This window comes from Cibotium barometz, chromosome 39 (genome assembly GCF_041138505.1).
Source record: "Cibotium barometz isolate CiBa-2024 chromosome 39, ASM4113850v1, whole genome shotgun sequence".
Taxonomy (NCBI): Eukaryota; Viridiplantae; Streptophyta; class Polypodiopsida; order Cyatheales; family Cibotiaceae; genus Cibotium; species Cibotium barometz.
In genome coordinates, this window is record NC_141084.1 from 29,879,909 (window position 1) to 29,898,486 (window position 18,578).

At 49.3% G+C, this 18,578-nt stretch overlaps 1 protein-coding gene across 4 annotated transcripts in view; it reads right to left on the reverse strand.

Annotated features, from left to right (window-relative positions):
* The window catches only part of LOC147615974 (uncharacterized), a 62,309-nt gene that overhangs the window by 16,456 nt on the left and 27,275 nt on the right, over positions 1-18,578 (reverse strand). Inside the window, exons 1-6 of one of the 4 annotated variants that reach the window (XM_086778606.1) lie at positions 8,683-8,706; positions 8,188-8,253; positions 7,660-7,739; positions 6,304-6,515; positions 5,035-6,206; positions 4,386-4,540 (exon numbers count right to left, since the gene is read on the reverse strand). In XM_086778606.1, the coding sequence (XP_086634732.1) occupies positions 4,386-4,540; positions 5,035-6,206; positions 6,304-6,515; positions 7,660-7,739; positions 8,188-8,253; positions 8,683-8,691 (1,694 nt within the window). In that variant the 5' untranslated portion in view covers positions 8,692-8,706. Of the gene's footprint in view, positions 1-4,385; positions 4,541-5,034; positions 6,207-6,303; positions 6,516-7,659; positions 7,787-8,187; positions 8,254-8,682; positions 8,707-18,578 lie in introns of those variants that run through there. The other 3 variants (XM_086778607.1, XM_086778605.1, XM_086778608.1) reach the window with 3 other exon arrangements.

The window sequence follows — 18,578 nt, forward strand, 5'->3', positions numbered from 1 at the left end:
AAACGCAGACAGAAGGGAGAGGAGAGAGAGAGATAGCTGGAAATTCAGTATATTTCTGATGGTACAAAAAGGTACCTACATCTACAGCCCTAGGCTGCCTTCATACCCAAAACAATACCTAGTCTAAGACCCAACTCAAAGGAGTTGAATGACTATCACAAAGAGCACTTTGCCTATTTATAGGCCCTTTGGACCATAGGAGTGCTGGCCGACTGGCATCTTCTTCATAATACTTTGATGCCATCCGACTGGCATCGTCTTCATAATACTTTGATGCGCCTACAGCCACCTGGTCTTCTTGCCATGTCATGATGTGTTTCAGCCGCCTTGCTCTCTAGCTCCTGTAATCAGCCGACAATACCCCTTCATGTAGCCGACAGCATCCTCTTCATGTCCTCCATGCCTTGCTCCAAGTCCACACTAGCCTCTTCTGCACCTTATGCTCCTAAATTATGGTTCTAAATGATCTTTTTCTAGCTACCCCTCCTGGACTAGCTCCAGAGAATGTCCATGGCATTTTCATGCACATGACACGATGCTAGAACGAGATTTGTATATGGGAGGCAACGATGCCTGATGACCCATTGGACGACAACGATGCCAGATATCTTGGACTTCAAAGTTGGGCGGTCCTAGTGACTAGATGGCCCAGATGATTGTATTGGATTTCGCAGTCGGGCAGTCATTGTGACCAGATGGCCCAGATGACTATATTGGATTTCGCAGTCGAGCGGTCAATGCGACCAAATGGCCCAACTGACTATTGATGAATTCTCAGGCGGTCCTAGTGACCAAATGATCTTGAGCGATAGTCTGCACAGTTTCCCTCGAGAGCCATATAGCTCAGCACGGTTTGCGATGAAACCAAACAAAACAATCCATGAACAGGAGGATCATTACTTGTGCAATGCATAGTGATGTATGTTTGAATTTCTCAGACTTTGTGTGTTGTTTTTGATGTGTGGACAATGCTTGGATTTATGGCATGTGACAGTCCACTAGGCTCAAGACTACCTCCCCAGTACCTAGTAGACGCGAATGATGCATACTTATTTATTGACTAGCTTCTATCTAGTTTTTAGAGAAGGTAAGTATACATTTATTACATCTAACACATGTGATAGGCCGTGAAGAAGTACCATCATGAACAAAGCCTTCGTCAAAGATAAGACATATAGATATTGCCAGATGAGCAGATGACACCACAGATATGGGGAAAGACCAAATGCACAAGCTCACCCAATAGGGCTAGTACCGAGAAATATTTGGAACATATGGATATACTTGGAACACTTGCAGTCCGCAGTTGAGGACAACTACAATATAAGAGGGAGAAAATGTAACTATTTGGCCCTCCTTGCTCTATTTCACATGATGGAACACATGCTCGGACACATGGACAGGTTGATGAATGCATGGGAACAGGAATCATAAAGTTGGCTCACGAAAACGCACCAGTTTTGGCAAGAAAAGCAAAAAAGTCAAACTTAGTTGACCGCAAGACAAGGACACCATTGGAAAGAGGAGATTGAGCTGGATCAAAAAGCTAAAAACCACTTTTCCAAAAAGCAGCTCCATGACTAAAAAGCAAGGCCTTGAAGTTAAGAAAAGCATAAATCAAGAACTTTGGCAAAGATGAGAAATATTTTATTATTATTAAAAAAATAAAGAAACAAAAGACAAAAGCAAAGCTTGGTTATAGCTTTTTGGCAAAAGCCTGAAGTATAAAAAGACTCTCTCTCTTGGCATCAAGGGCAATCTTCATCATCTACCTCACCACCAGCTTCACCTCCTTGCACCACCTCCGTCGCCGCCACCTCTGCAGAGCCACCGGCCGCCCATAGCCACCAGCATTGCTACCTTGGTGTTTGTTTTTTCAAGAAGCTTCCTTAGGATCTTCACTTGGACATCTTTGCGGTTTAGTTGATTCAAACTTTGGACTTGGAACTTGGACATGGATTCATGGGATTTGGATTTGGATTTCGGTATCTCTCTACATCTTTATCTCTTGGACACGTGGTAGAATCTGTCATGGCACGCCCCGCTGGGCTTACACCAAACCATGATGGCATTCATTACCAAACCATGATGGCATTCATTAGCAATATCAACCTCCAAGGTTAATTCTGTGAGCTAGAGCTTGGCTAATGCCCTTGTTACGACCTTGTGTTTTTCCCTCTGGACCACGGGCACGGGCACGAGCACGAGCACGGGCATGGACACGGGCATTGTGGTCAGGCATCAATTTAATGTGAAAAGAAAACTCATATAAGGTGGCCAGCCCAAGTGTGAAAGGGGACAAAAAAGGATTTTATTGTTTATAAGGTTTAATAACCTTTGAGACTTATTATTATTTTGAAAAGTATGCGTTTTTTTTAACCTTTGCTTTTTGGCGTTTTTGATGAAACGCATATCGCCTCTTTAAAAAGGGCGAAGGGTGGTGGATTGGAGCAAGTCATCGTGGCGTGGCGCATGGTGAGATGGCAGGCGCATCCTTGGTTACTGAGCAGGTCGCCGTGTGCAGGGCTGCTGTGTGCATAGGCTTCAGGCAGGGCAGATGCACAAGAGCTTCAGGTGCTGCCGCTGCTGCTGCTGCTGCCGCCGGCTGCCAGGAGCTACTGTTGCCGCTGCCGGGTACTGTTGCTGCTGCCGCCAGTTACTGCTGCTACTGGGCGCTGACAGGGGAGCTGTGCGCATGGCTACATCCAGATGGGTTGCTGCCAGCAACAGGACACCAAAAGTGCTATGTGCACGGGCTACCAGCAACCAGCAACCAGACAGGTGGGCAGCCAAGCAAACGTCAATTAGGCGGACAGCCAGTCGGGCAGCCAAGTGAACGCCAGGTGAGGGAAGGCGGTGCAAAGGATGGGCACGCAACAGTGAATTTGTCCGAGTACTGGTGGTCGTGGAGCAGGTTACTTGCATGTGACAGCCAAGCGGGTGGGTTTTCTGCAGCATGGATCGCTGAGGCATCTCCGCAGCCAGACCGGACAAAATTAGACCAGCATGATGGAAGCAGGTCTATGGGTTTTTGGCACCGTGATTGGATGGTGTATATGTGGATTTATCTGTCATGGAAACAGGACATTGGATTTTCAAGAAGAAAACAGGACTTTGGTATCGAGGATACAGGCCTATGGTTTATGGATATAGGTCTATGGTTTATCAGATACAGGTCTTTGGTTTCATGTGGAAAGCATGCCTTTGGATCCATGTGAACAGGTTCTGGTTTTTCTGGAGGTTACATGCAAGCTGTGACTATAGGAAGGACATGTGGTTTGGTTCAACACTACTGCTGTTTGGGAAAGGGTTGTGGGATCCATGGTAGAGATAGGGAAGACCTTTTCTAGCAGGAAGGTGTCGTACAGGTGTGCCTTCTCTATGGAATGCTTTGCTGTAATAGCGAAAGTTCTTATTTGGAAAGTCCTGGGTGAAAAGAGAAAGGATCCTATTGGTAAAGGATTTGACAAGTTGTACTTTGTACTCATATTTGTTCAAATAAAGAAATACCTTAAGGGGCGCCACTGTGTTTTGGGGCCAATCGGTGTCCTTGTACTATTTGCAGGAGCATTCTAGCTCAACTGTTTGTTTTCCTTTTTCAGGTTCCCATGGGTGATGAAGTGTTTTGTGTGCGAGTGTTTGTTCCACCGCCCATCAGATTTCTGAAGGCCGGTTTCAGCCCTACTACCAACAATGCCCCTGGCCAAAATACTTCCACAGTTTTATACATAAAAGCTAAAGTATGTTTCACTTGCAGGCATACCTTTGCATGGACATAGTGGCCACCCATGTGTGTGGCCCCATGTTTCCTAAGCCCACCTTGTTGCACAACCTGGCCTGCGTTGTTGCACAGTGCGGCCCGCGTTATTGCACACTATGACCTAGGCATGGTTCACACTGCTTTTTCTGTGTGAATCCAAGTGACATTCCTATTTTGCCCCCAGCTATGTCATCATACACAGCCCAACTACACAAGTTCTTGACCAGCTACACTTCTAGTGTGGTTTAGCAAGCTTTGATTTCATGCATCAGCACCTGCCTGGACCAAATGGAGTGCCTAAATTACCACAGGCTGCCCAATTGGCGTGAGGCCCCTCATGTGGCTTAGCAGCACAAGTCCTGGCCTGCCCAGTCTCAAGTCCAACACCCGCCATTTCTATTGTGTGGACCAACACAAGAACCAGTCCCGGCTCAGTCTCTCACAATGGCACCCAGCCCAGCAGTTACCAATTGAAGTGCATGCCTTGGCCCGCAATGATGCAATCCCCCTAAGATGCCTACTGTTTCCACACTGACTCCAACAACATCCTCTAGCCACCACCGAACAACTGACCATGCTAATGCAGAAGTAAAGCAAGGATTTCCATCATCAGAAAATGATTTACCTGTTTGAAGAGAATGAAATCAAGTTTCCTGTTACTGATGGCCAGTCAAACATTTTGATTTTGCCTGCTTTTGTCACACCAGTTTCTATTATCTGAGATGTCTCCTCATCTTTTTCAAAATAGAATGCAGAGGGTGAATCCTCACTAAAATCCGCCTGTTTCAAAAACAGACAACCACTATATTCAGGTTCACGATTGGAGCTTTACACACACACACAGTTCCAATCATTCGTCTTGAAGAACCAAAAGTGTGAAAGAATGATAGGTATGAAAAAGTTTGCATCAGCCTAAGAGGGGATATCATTCGCAGCATCAACCCTACCCCCCTAACAACCCTACCCTGGGTGCCTTCAAGCATAGAAAACACTCCAAATTTAATCTCGTCGGGGACTAGAAAAGATAAATTAGTTACATAAATACCTGAGTTACATAAATTAGTTACAGAAATGCAAAGATTTAAGCGAAATCCACAACAATGTGGAAAGTCCCCAAAAAAAGAAAGAAGGGTAAGTATGGAAGTGTAATATCATACGAGAATGCTTCAAACGCTTACAAACGTTTGCATCAGCAATCATACGAGAATGATTGGAACTATGCATTGGGTGTAATCAGCTGGACTCTACACAGCTATGAAACAAAAGAAACTTGCCTCTTCATGTACAATCCAAAGATCTTCTGTGCTGCCAAAAGGCCCATTGTGTTCAAGCATGTGACCTGGCTCCGTCAGCTTCTTTGAGATTAAGGAGTTTTGGCTCGACTTTTTGGTATCTTTCTTAAATCCATCCACACTAGTTCTGAGCAGATTGTCAGAGGCCTGTATTGCAGCTTCTCCGAGCTCCTGATCAAAGGGGGGACAATTACTCTGATCGTGAAATTTTTTCCCTTCATTGACATGCAGAGTCCCACCTGCTTTGGCAGCAACAGGCCAGTCTGGTACTCCATTCTGATATAGTGGTAATGGCAGCCCTCCTTTCCCCGAACGAGATATACCCATTTCAAGACGGGACTCCTCATCACCTAAAGCGCATCCATCTCGAACAGACGTACAGAAGGCTTCCTCATAGTTGGTAGAGTCCCCAAAAGATCGGGATACGGTTTCATATCGATCCGGCAAAGCACCAAGAGTGCCACAACCCGACATATCTTTATCAAATTGTTGATCAAAAAGGAAACTGTCAGACCCTCCATTTGAGTTGTTGTCCCATCCAGAAGGAGGGCTTCCAGGTGGAGATCCACTCACATCAAAGGCTTTTGTCTCCTTCACTTTGTTATGGGAAGAATTTTCTTTCTGCGAGTGCCTCACCACTTGATGCCGTTTCCAGATTTTCTCCTCTCTTCTCCTGCTTATCTTTTGCAGCTTCTGACCCTGCTTGCTGATCAAATCTGGGCACTTGTCGATAACAATTGGATCTGTTTCTGGAGTGTCTATATGTGACTCCTCTTGGACAGGAAAATTTGCACTATCCCACATGGGTGGTGGCCCCATATAGTTAAAATCCTTTGAATTTAATGCTTTCACTTCTAGTTGCCTTTCAGTACCAGATGAAGCTGCCCTAGTTTGTGGTGGTGGGCAAGGAACAGGTTCAGATACCTTGGAAGTGTGAGCCCTCAAGTATATCTCAGTTGTGTTTGCCAGATGGTGTGCCTGCTGATCGTTTCCAGACACACAATTCACATCATGAGGAAGATTTGTATTAATTCGAACTGTCGACAAAGGCAAAGGCATCCTGGAACCAAACGCTACATTCACATGTCTGTCTAGCTTATTTGGATACGATTTCCGAGCACCCAACACAGGGGCCGATCCTATGTCTCGTCTACCTACCATGAAAATACAGCAAACCAAACTTGAGAGGATTATGATCTTTGTAGTTTGAGTCGGTCAAATTAGCATGTCAGAAGCATTGTTAGGTCTTACCGTCCAAGTTTGATGCTGTTCCCACAAGGTTTTGCAGCTTTTGTGTATCGATCACCTGGATAGATGCTTCAACACCAGCTGCAAATGTATGTTCCAAAGGAAGACATTCTTCAGTGTCCTTTGCTTCCATAACTGATTGAGCTAGACGGTTTCGCATCGTAAAAATCTTTCGCAGCTTGCATACTGGGCCTAGAATGATCACATCAAGCGATCTGCAAAGGAGGTTATACCAATGGAAATTTCAGGTTATTCCCAAACTTAACAAAAACCAAACTGCAATCTCAACTCCATAAGAGTCTACTCACGAAGCTTCAAGTTGACTCCATCATGTATAGCATAGAACACACAATACAAGTGGATTCTCTTTCTCCACTTCTCTACACCTTCCCTCCAACACTTAGATAATCTGGGGTCATGTCGTGATTGTGCAGTCTACACAATCACCGTCCCCAGAGGCCGTGACTATCACGGCACACCAACCATAGCAAAACTAACAATATTAACCATTCAACTAAAACATTCAAGTTGCCAATTGCAATATTTTATGGTTGATCACATCCCTGAAAATCGTGCTTCTGTAGTCTACAGAATCACGACGCGTGATTGACATGTCACCGATCATGGTGCCATGTCACCAATAACGTTAAAAGAATCATGTTCACACGTCATGGATCATGGTGCCACATCACCAATCACGCCAAAACAATCACGGTGACGCCACCAATCACGGTGCAGAAAAAACACGACGTTAATGCCACGTCACCACCACCAATCATGCCAGCCAAACACAACATGATTTCCATGTCATCTCTGAATAATCATGTCACCACCACTGCTTGCACAATCACAGATTTTAATCCTTCGAGCCAACAGTTTAATCTTCACTATCAAGCCTTTTCCAATATCTTGCTACTCTGTACCATTGAAATCATGAAGGTTATCATGCGGCAGTCTGCTAATCATCACAGCCGTGAGACTAGAAACATTTCTTCACAAATTCTTCACTATTTCTGTACTAACATATAATTATAACTTCTAACATCTAACAAGGTACCTGATATGACATCCCCACTCACATCATCAACACCCAAGAGTGAGTGCAGGTTTATGCATAAAGATATGTCTACTATAGTGGAAAAGTCTTCATGGATAAACCACAGGTACGGAGTTTCTATTACTTCTTCAGAGGTGTGAAGGAAAAACTCAGGTAGGATGAAGGCTAGCAATATAGAGAACACACACACACACAAGGGTAGCTGGTCACGCAAATACAGTTTTTCTAGTGTTTATAGCTTCATGGCTTTGCCTTCAATAGTGAGAAAAGGCATAAGCACTCACCAGGACCAAAATACTCACCGAAAACTAAGTACTCGGAAACAGCTGTGGAATAGATCAGGGACATGTAAAGCTAGAGTAATCCATGTGTTCCGCATTATCTGCAGCAAAAAACTGCATTTTGTGGAATGGAAGTAGCCTGAAAAATCTGTGTGTTTATTAGAACATTAAAAATGTTCGAATGAGCGAAATATTTTCTTGAAAGAAAGTAGCACAATTTTGCAATTCCAAAACAAGTATGCATTTCGAAAGCTACAATTTCCGTAAACTTAAGCAAAATAATGAACCCCATGATAGAAAAAATAGTCTAATCGAACTTGGATCATAAAAAGTTAAAGCAATGAAAGCTCAAACACACATTAGATTTGTGGACTTTTAAATAGCCTAAAAATAGATGCATCAAATGTGCCAGATAGACCTTCCATCATCTCCAAGAATAAATCGTTGATTCTCTCACTTGCACATATACTACCCATGTGGCTAATGACACCTAAAATGTGTCAACGCTTACATCATCTAGAATCTACTCTTTGATCTTTTATAACTCACCACATCAACAAAATAGCCTTTAGGCAAATAACCTTTACACAAACACCTTGGGAAAATCCTTGCCTCCCCTCACACAAGAATCTAGGAGAGTATACGCCTCCTCTCGAATGCCAAATGCACATAACATTGATGAACCCTTGCCACCAATAAACCATGTAGATCCAATATTTCAACACCTCCCCTTCAAAGATGCCTGGCCATCATCGTGCCCTCTCATGGTCCCTAAATCACCACCTCCCTTGGGTATGACTAACATGGTGGTGTAACTAGCGTACGGTACTCCCGAAGATAAGAGAGGCACATGCAACGCCCTGTATCGGGCCTTTGGTAGCCCGAAGGGAGGTGATGATATTGTATCATGCAAACCAAGTAGCAACAACAACGGAATATAAAATAACAAAACTGTAACATAGCCCCCTCTTAAAGAAAGGCAATCGTCTTCGATTGCGCGTAGCTGATGGAGTATACAGAGGTCGTGAAAAACCTCAACTCACTCCACATCATACCAACAATACGACGATTCCAAACTTTAGAAGAGTACATACACCTTGTCTTCAAGCTGGGAAGACCTGAAACAAACAAAAATATTGCTGCACTACAGCAGAGTCAACAATATAAAGAAGCATTTACTCCTACCCACTACATACATTATCTATGTTTGTCATATCCATTCAACTGGGTCCACAAACTACAATGTACACATGAATATGTGACAAGCATCCATACTGCAACATATACCTCATCCATGCATCCCCGTACCAAACACATTAGTACATATGCATCTAACATCATCAGAACATGATCATCAACATGACACATGCTCAAAACATGATCAACATAGCAACTCCTTTGAATCAAACCTGTTTATCTTACAACAAGGGAGCGGCGTGACCCCCTCTTGAGCATCAGGCAATGCCCCAAACACAACTGTTGAACCTGAAAGAGCAACTGCAACGGTACACTCCAACTGAAAAGCCTCGAGGTAAAGATCCAAAACATGAGGATTATCTGCCAAGTCTCCCTCCTCCATCCATTGCACATCCACAACTTTTCTTAAAATCCAAAATCAACATGTATTTTAATATACCCTAGAAACCCTCGTCTCCCTATCCATGGCCAAGAGGCCAGGGTGTAGCATGACCATTTGATGGCCACTTGAGAATGCAATAGGCACTTGGGCTCAGTAGTTGTGGTCACGACATGAGCACTTGTTTACTGTGGCACCTTCTTTCACCTCTTAGGCATCTATGGGTGAGAGGGAGCACACACAGGGAAAAGCAAGCATTGGCAGACATTATGTTTTTAGAGCATAGGCCAATGGGGAAGCTTGGTTTACTTCTAAAGGATATTTTGTGCTTCTATGCCCCACCAAACCCTTACCTCATCACGTAAGGTGTGCATTTTGTGCATCTTGCTGCTGCGTTTTCCATCCTGAAGACTGTGTTTTCACATTGGTGCTGCGTTTTTCCTCTGGGGGTACTGTGCTTCAGCTTTAGTGGCAGCGTTTCCCTGCTTGGGGCTGAGTTTTCTTCTCCTACAGCTATCTTCTCCATCAGTCAGCGTTGTTGCTGGTGGTGTGTGGGCTGTGTTCAGCCCTGGGCAGCAGTGGAGGTTCTCTTGGTCGTGGTGTTTCAGCCTTTCCTTCGTTTGAGAGGGGGCTGTCGGTCCTATGCTTTCGGAGTGTTGGCGTTTGGAGCAGATCTGTGGACAACAGTTGGTGGTCCTCTTCTTCGCGTGTGGAGCGTCACAGACTTGTGACATCTTCAGCCTGCCTCTTCTTTGATGGATCTACCTCCTTTGTGGGTGTTTTCTGGCAAGTTTTGGTGGACTCCTTGCTCCTGTCCAACCCCTTTCTCTCTCAGTTTTGAAAGGGGGCGGCATGGTGGATATGGGTTCCCTCTTGGAGAAGGCATCTATCCTTGTTTCTCAAGAGCAGGTAAGGTAAGAGAAGGGTTGGCTCGCTGAAGCTCCGCCGTCACCCCCTGCTCGCGCTGCTCGCCCCTCGCCATCCCTTCCTCGCGCCCTGTCCCCCCCCCCCCCCCGCCTACCAGCGCTTTTGCGCCCCCCCCCTCTTCTCGCCATCGCGCCCCCCCCCCCCCCCTTCTCCTCGCTTCTCTCCCTCTCTCGCGCTGAAGCGCCCCCCTCCCCCCCCTTCAGTTCGCCTTCGCCCCCCCCCCCTTCAGTTCGCCTTCGTGCCCCCTCCCCTCGTCAGCGCCCCGCCCCCCCCCTCCGCCAGCCTTCTCTCCCCCCACCGCCTCTCCTTCCCCCCCCCCCCCCCCCCCCGTTTCTTCGTTGCCTTCCGTTCTTGCTGTTTTTTCCGCCCCCTGTGGATCTTTCTTTTTTTATCCTCCCGCCTTACCTCTTCGCCCTTCGCGTGCAGCTCGGTTCTTGCAGGTATCGCATTCGCTCTGCCTTCGCCACAGCTTCAGACTCTGATGGAGGCTCCTCCCGCCCCACCTCAAAGGGACTCTTCTGCAGCCCCCTCGACCGCCCCTGAGGATACCCCCATCAGGCTCTCTCTTTCGCCAGAAGAGGAAACGAGCCTCGCCGCAGAGGTGGAACGCCTCCAGGCACATTCCACCATCTGTCGTATAGTCGGCACTCGCCCTAGCAGAGGGGAGATCCGGGATCTTCTTCAGGCCCGCCTTCATGCAGATGTGGGCAAGATCCTGGATGTACAGCTATTGGGCCGTGGACATTACCAGATCGAGTTCGAGGCCGCCCAGAGTGTTGCCAAGGTCCTTGCCATGAGTCCCCTTGACATCAGGGGTGCTCGGGCTTTCTTCAGACCTTGGCAGCATGGATTTGACCCAGCAGCGGCGGAGCAGGGAGAGTGCCTTTTTCATGTTAAAGTTTGCTTCCTTGGACTCCGCCGGGAGTATCTTCCGCTCCTCCCCAGGCTCGGAGCATTGATGGGCTCGGTACTAGAGACTGGCCCCTCAGCTGCTTCAGTGGTGGCCAGAGCAGCTGGGCTACCTTCGGTCAGAGTGTTGGTGTCTGACATCTCCTCCCTTCCTAAGGTCATTCAGCTACCTAGGATAGGGGGGGGATGGATAGATCAGAGAGTGGAGTTCTCGGGGCTCCCGAATCAGTGCTTCATTTGCAGACACGTCGGCCATCTGGCCAAGGCCTGCCCTCGCAGGAGACCCCGACCCTCACCACAGCAGGCTACTGATGGCCCGCCCACAGATTCGGCTCGGCAGGCTGCCTCCGGGACACTTGCTCAGGCCACAGAGGCCTCGGAGTGGCAGCCTGGACAGGGGCGCCGCCGAGGGAGACAACCACAGCAGCACGTCCCGAGACCGCTGCAGCAGCAGCCACAGTCTCAGCCTCACTGGGTTCCCGTGAGGAACAGTTTTTCTCCCCTCCAGGAGGAGACTCCCGCGGCGACGACTGAGGACCAGGAGATGCCAGCACCCCCTCCTTCACCCCCCCCCACCCCCGTCCCCTCCCATCGCCTCGCTTCCACCATCGCCTCCTCCCGCCTCCGCTCCGGTTTCAGCAGCGGCTCCCTCTCCACCCCCCTCGCCTCCCCCTCCTCCCCCTCCGCCCGCCTCACCTTCCCGGGAGGCCTTGGCAGTTCCCTGGCGTTCACCTGTAGTCCTGAGAGCGCTGAGCACTGACCTCGCTCGAGCATCACAGAGGAGACCTATGCCGATTAGGGCTTCACGGATTTCATCTATCTGCAGTCGGCTGAGTCGCCTTGGCATTAGACAGCGCTCGGAGGCTTTTGATTATACCTTCACACGGCTTTTTGGAGCAGAGGGCCCCCATGAGCCAGCACCATCCGAGTCCATGTAGTGATATCTCCGGCCCACGGGGAGGAGGCACTAGACTCAGCGGTGGCCTTCTCGTTCCCTCTATGTGGCCCTTGCGACCGGGAGTGGACTCTAGAGCTCGCTCTCAGCACTTTGAAGACTCAGACAGTTGAGTTTTCTCATCACATGAGCGATCTGGAGGTGACAGATGTGATAGGCCGACTTTGGGAGTTGGCTCATTTTTTCTTGGATCCCGGGAGTGTGGATACCTCAGGGATTCGGCATTTGGTCGTTCGCATAGTGGCAGACTTAGCACGCGACCCTAGATATGTGTGTATACATAAGGTTGCTTTGTCAGAGCGGGAGGCAGTCGCCATGGGCCACAGCCACTGGCGCCTGATCCGGGATTCTTGCAGCACACCGGGTGGGCAGATTCACAGCCGCTCGGATGGGGACTACTCTCCATCCAAGCCGCTTGCGAAGGCCCACCGTACGGCTGAGATAGCATCCACCTCAGCAGGGCATCCATGAGGATCATCTCATGGAATGTAAAGGGCCTTGGCGGAGCACATTTTATACGCTATCGTGGTTGCTTGAGGCAGGAGCTTCAGAGATGCCTGGTTGGTGGCAGCATTGATATTTTGATGATGCAGGAGCACCACTTGGGTGAGAGTAGGAACCGGAGATATGGTTCGGTGATGCCTGATAGATGGGACACTTTTTGGGTCTGCAGGGTTTGGTCCTTTGGGTGGACAGGGAGGAGTATGCATGGTCATTGCAGATTTATGGCGGCAGGCCATTGTGGATCGAGGGATCATTGTGCCTAGTAGAGCACAGTATGTCATTCTGAGGATGCATGATGAGCTATTGGGCGTGCTCAACGTCTATGCGCCCAATCATGCTAGTGCCAGAGCAGAGTTCTAGACCCAGGTTACGGATGCATTGCCAGAGGCCGCACATTGGTGTGTCGGGGGAGACTTCAACATGCTTGAGGACCCGGCAGATAGGGTGGGAGGCAGTCATGTTACAGTGCACGGCACGGAGCTTGCAGCTTGAGACCGGTTGTGCATGTCACTGAGGATCACTGATGCATGGCAGCATGGGGCTTTCTCCCGGTCTCAGGACAGTCTTAGTTTCTCCTGGTCGGATCGCCGGCAGGGAGGGACTAATCTATCACGGATTGATCGCTTTTATGTGGGCGACTGGTTAGGGGAGCGAGGGGGCTCCGTCGGCATTCTCGCTGGCACCTCATTTTCAGATCATGCGCCAATTATCTTGACATTGGAGGAGAGGACACGGGAGCCCAGCTTGCAGTTGAGGATCCCAGAGAGGGTACTTACAGATCCCAGTCTCGCTGAGGACATTGAGAGGATCTGGCATGATAGTCAGTGCTCTGACCAGGATGCAGCGGGCCAGTGTGCCCAGGGACTCATCGATCTTAGCTCTTTTCTGCACGCTGCAGCTTTGACACAGTTGGGAGAGATTCGCGAGCGGGAGCATCGACTGAGACGCAACCTTGCTTCGCTACAGCGCCTTCAGGAGCAGCAACCTGCATGTGAGTGGGTGGCGTCCCAGCTGAGCCAGGCATGCCAGGAGGTTCGAGAGGTAGAGGAGCAGAGACATGAGTTTTACTATCGTCGTCAGGCCTCTCAGTGGACGCAGCTTGGTGATAGAGTGACTGGAGAGTTTTTTGAGATCACTGAGCCCCGTCATGCGCAAGCAGGAGTCCGCCAGCTTGGTAGACCGGATGGATCGGTAGCTACTGAGCTCGCGGAGATCAGAGCCATTGCCACTGCATTCTATAGAGACTTGCTTTCAGCGGAGCTTGCCACTGAGGATCGAGATGTTTGCAGACAGACTGTGTGGGCCCATGTGCAGAGGAGGGCCACAGACCGTATGCGTACAGTTCTAGGTGTGCCTCTGTCAGAGATTGAGCTTGCCGAGGCCTTGAGGGTCCTGCCGCGACATAGTTGCCCAGGGGAGGACGGACTGACGCCGGCCTTTTTTATGCGCTATTGGGACCTTTTGGGGCCAGGCCTCCGCAGGGGCTTTCAGCATGTTTTGGACACTGGGGTGATGCCGCAGAGCTTTTCAGAGAGCTTGATCTATCTTATCCCCAAGGGGGAGGGAGTATCGGATGATATTAGGCATTGGAGGCCTATTACGATCCTCAATACTGTCTACAAGGTCTTAGCAAAGGCCTTGAGTTTGAGGATCTAGCCGTTCCTGGGGGAGTTGATTCATGCTACTCAAACAGGATTTGTCAAGGAGCGCAGTATCCTTGACAACATCTTTACTTTCTGGGAGGCGACGGCCCGAGCTAGATTTCTTGGCGAGGACTTGGTCGTGATGCTTCTCGATTTTGAGAAGGCATATGATAGAGTTGATTGGGGTTTCTTAGAGGGCACTATGCTTCGCCTAGGCTTTGAGCCAGGATGGATCAGAGGGGTGGCGGCTTTGTATTCCACAGCTCGCAGCCAGGTGCTGATTGCAGGAGGACGGGGGCCGAGTTTTGAGCTGACCAGATCAGTCCGTCAAGGGTGTCCCCTCGCCCCTTTTCTTTTTCTCTTCTTTGCGGAGGCTATGAGCATGTATTTGACGGCAGAGGAGGTCGGTTTGAGAGGACTTCAGCTCCCAGTCCGGGGGGAGGACCTGCTTGATGCTGAGTTTGCAGACGACACGAGCTTATTTTTGCATGGCCAAGAGGCCAATCTTCTTCGGGCAAAGCAGTCGCTCCAGGTTTTTAGTGCAGCTTCGGGAGCATTGATCAATTGGCGCAAGACAGTGGCCTTTTGGATCAGTAGTGCTCCCACTCCGGCATGGAGCCCGGACCCCGGTTTTAGATGGATTCCTCCAGGCACAGCAGTGCGGTATTTGGGATGCCAGATTGGCCTAGATTTGTCACCTGAGCAGCAGATTGCCCCGCTTCTTCTGAGCATTCGGAAGAAGCTTTTGTATTGGAGTACAGCTCGACTATCCTTGGCTGGGAGGGTGGTGGTGGCAAATCAGGTGCTGTTAGCGACCATGTGGTACATTACGTCTTGCTGGATCTTCTCGAGCTCTTGCATCAGCCAGGTACAGAGGCTGATCACGAACTTTCTGTGGTCTGGGCGAGGCGGTCAGCCAGCTCAGGCAAAGGTTGCATGGGCAATTATTACACTTCCGCTGGCTCAGGGAGGTTTGGGCATTATAGATCCAGTCGATCAGAGTAGAGCTTTATTGGGGAAGCTTATCGTTCGGGGGTTGCTTCCAAGCGCTGAGCCTTGGAAAGAGCTCCTCTTGCAGCGGCTGCTCTGCAGGCTCGGGCGCCCCCAGCAGGGGACACTTGGGCACCAGAGATTCGCTGGATCTTTATAGAGATGAGGAGGACAGGCCTCAGTAGAGGATGGGAGGACAGATTTGCTTTGAGTATCCTCAGAGCTTGGGAGCTGCTGAGATCGGGGCTCTCTCAGCAACCTCCTTCTTATGTTGAGCGGGCCAGACAGCCGCTCATCTGGAGCCCAGCGGTTCGCACAGAGCAGGGTCATATGCTGGGTTCTCAGCCTCGGCTAGCCTGGGGGCCTTTAGCGGCAGGCCCAGCTCGTAGTTTTGGAGACTGGCAGGCCTTCTGCAGTCTACCAGAGGAGATCCAGGTGGAGAGGCTGAGTCACTTCAGAGGGGGGTTGATTATGAGAGATGATATTCAGGAGGCACTCACAGAGGAGTGGTTCACGCCTCTCGAGCCAGTGGCCCCACGGTGGATGGGTTACACAGTTGGAGATCCTGATTGCTGTCAGAGCTTGCACTGAGGATGGCAGTTGCCTCTACTATGAGATTCAGGATGAGGGCAGACTCCAGAGAGTGGAGGTGGAGTCGCCTTTGGTTGCAGAGTGCACCTTTCAGAGGATTCGGGTAGTGGCCGCCGCTTCTCGGAAGTGGCATATTGACCCCGACCCTGCTGATGTGCTCCCGGATTGGCGCATATGGGCATATGCAACGCGTCCCTTGGCCCGGCTACAGTGGGACCCCGGGGAGTACGAGTGGCATGATCCTTATGCATCCCTTGAGGCCACAAAGATCACCTTTTTCCACTATACTGTTCGGCTGGGGCGACATATTTTGATGGCGAGGAGGACGGTCTCCCCAGCGGCAGCGGGGCATTGGCGACTACAAGGACTCTCACAGGAGTTCCTGGAGGATTTTTGGGCTCGGCTCTAGGCTAGTCGACAGGCCCGCAGGATCTCGACTTTTCAGTGGCTGGTCGCCCACAGGGGCTCAGCAAGTGGTACTTGGCTTGTTTACAGCGGTCTGCCGACAGCCTGCGTCCGATGTGCGGCCACCCTATGGAGACACCGAGACATTGCCTTTGGGATTGCCCTCAGGCGCAGCAGATTTGGCTGCGGATGCTGCGTATTTTGGCCCCCCTCTCTCCAGAGGGTATGTTTACGTGGGGTGCCGCTGCTTGGTCGACTTCGTCAGGGCTTGCTATGGGCTATGAGATGGAGCAGGGCAGTCAGGCCATCAGATTTATTAGGGGCCAGCCTCGCCTGGTTCCGGCACCGGATTTCTCGTCCGCCAGCTAGACACAGGAGAGGGATTTACGATGGGAGCTCCTCAGCAACCTCACCATCTGGTTCACCTGGAGGGCCCGGTGCTTTACGGCCTTTGAGGGGAGATGGGAGCCACCAACAGAGACTGTACGGGGCATTTGGCAGGAGTTGATCCACACCCTGCGAGGACAGTACGACCGCATCCGGGGAGACTCGGATGAGGCGATCTTACGGCGCCAGGCCTTTCACACCACCTGGCGCTGTGGCCCTTTCTACACCTTACACAGGGGATCCCCTACAGGCCACCTGTTCGGCTCTTCCCCCCCCCCCCCCCCCCCCCCCCCTATTGTATGATTTAGCCTCTCAGTTCTTTGTACTGATGCTTGTATTTTGCAGCACCTAGGGAGAGTCTCCCGAGCTGCCATGCCGTATTCACTGCTCTGTCTCTCTTATGAGCAGGCGAGATCTTTTGTAGCCCTACGGGCGTTTTTTATATAACTAATGAAAGGATCTTTTCTCGGGAAAAAAAAGGTAAGGTAAGAGCAGATAAGGTTCCCTCCTAGTGGACAAGATCAGAAACTTATTACACTACAGTGCAACAGTCAGGATGGTGTCACTGCTACTCTTGTGGAAAGCAGGTTCATTGCAAGACCAAAGGTATAGCCCAGGCCAGGACCAAGTTTTCAAAGACGGGCAATGATCATATACAAGATGATGACTCTGATACTTCTAACGTCCCCAAGGCTGCAAAAGCCAAGGAGGACCTGGATGGTCAGCTTCTATAGTTATACAATAATTCTCCCCCATGTGCTTCTAGCTAGAGGCGGCTTGTGGGCGGGAGAGTGGGCTGTTAGTAGCTCCATTTCTGGTGCATGGGATCCGACAGTCGGGAGTTCCAAGCATGTAAAATATCTAGCAAGACAAGTTTATTTTTGGAGCTATAGACTGGATGTGTTCCACGTCTATTGCTTGGTCTAGCAGAGATTATGGACTGGATGTGTTCTAAGTTCATTGTTCGAGGTTTTTGGGGCATAATGTGTTCACAATCCACTCTTGGGGATAATGCACGCAGTGTGTCCAACAGCTCATCATTTTATTCTTGGAGTTCACTGCACACTTGTGTGGGAATTCGGAGCCAAGCAAAGTTCCTTGCTGTTCGTGGTGGTGTTTTGTTTCGAGGAAACAAGCTGGCGGGTGCTCTTTCAAGGTGTGTCTGGTATTGCGCAATACTGGAGTGTCCATGGTTGCATCTTCATCAGCTTATCTTCTTTAGACTTTTTTGCATACTATGAGCTACAGAGGGGGTGTTAGAAATTATGCATCTTAGTGTATTTGGGGAATGCCTATTTATGGGTTTTATCCTATTTTCATTTCTTTTTAGTTGGTCGTGCGCTGTCGACCAGCTCCTAGGGGAAATCGACCAACTTCCCAACATCACTATAAAAGGGGCCCTCCCATATTCACTTGCTATCTCATCTAACCTATTCACAGGCACATGTTCGACACCATTTGCTGGCTGATATTGCCATTGTAAAAGCCTCTTGTTGTCTGATGTCTCTCTCTCTCCTTTGCTCTCCCTCTCTCCTATGTTTTGCTTGCGCATTGTGCAACTTTATCAAACCTTGAGTTTGTTTAGATGAGCTCTTGGATGCAAATGTACTTTGGTGCTTATTCTGTGACCCATGTGTTGCAAAAGTGGGAGCCCACGTCTTTTGTGAGGATCCTAGTGATTGTAGGCTACCAAGTTTGAGCCAACAGAGGGTGCAAAGGATCGATAGCATGACTCGATAGTGCTATGTATAATATGCACTTATCTAATTTTATTTTGCCGCCGGCAAAGTTGTCATGATCGATAGTTCCTTCATGCATCCAAGAATAACATTGGTTAGTCCTCAACGAAGGAATTTCGTCAGGCATTTTCTTCGATTGCAATCCATGCGTGTCACAGCGGGTGCTAATCACCAAATTTGTGACTACTTGTAGTTACTTATTACTTTCATCTACAATAATTGATCTTCCCTATTTTGAGTTACTAACAGTAACCTTAGATCATGTATTTGATCGAGAACATTTCTTGCATGTAGTGCAGAAGATCTCAAGGATG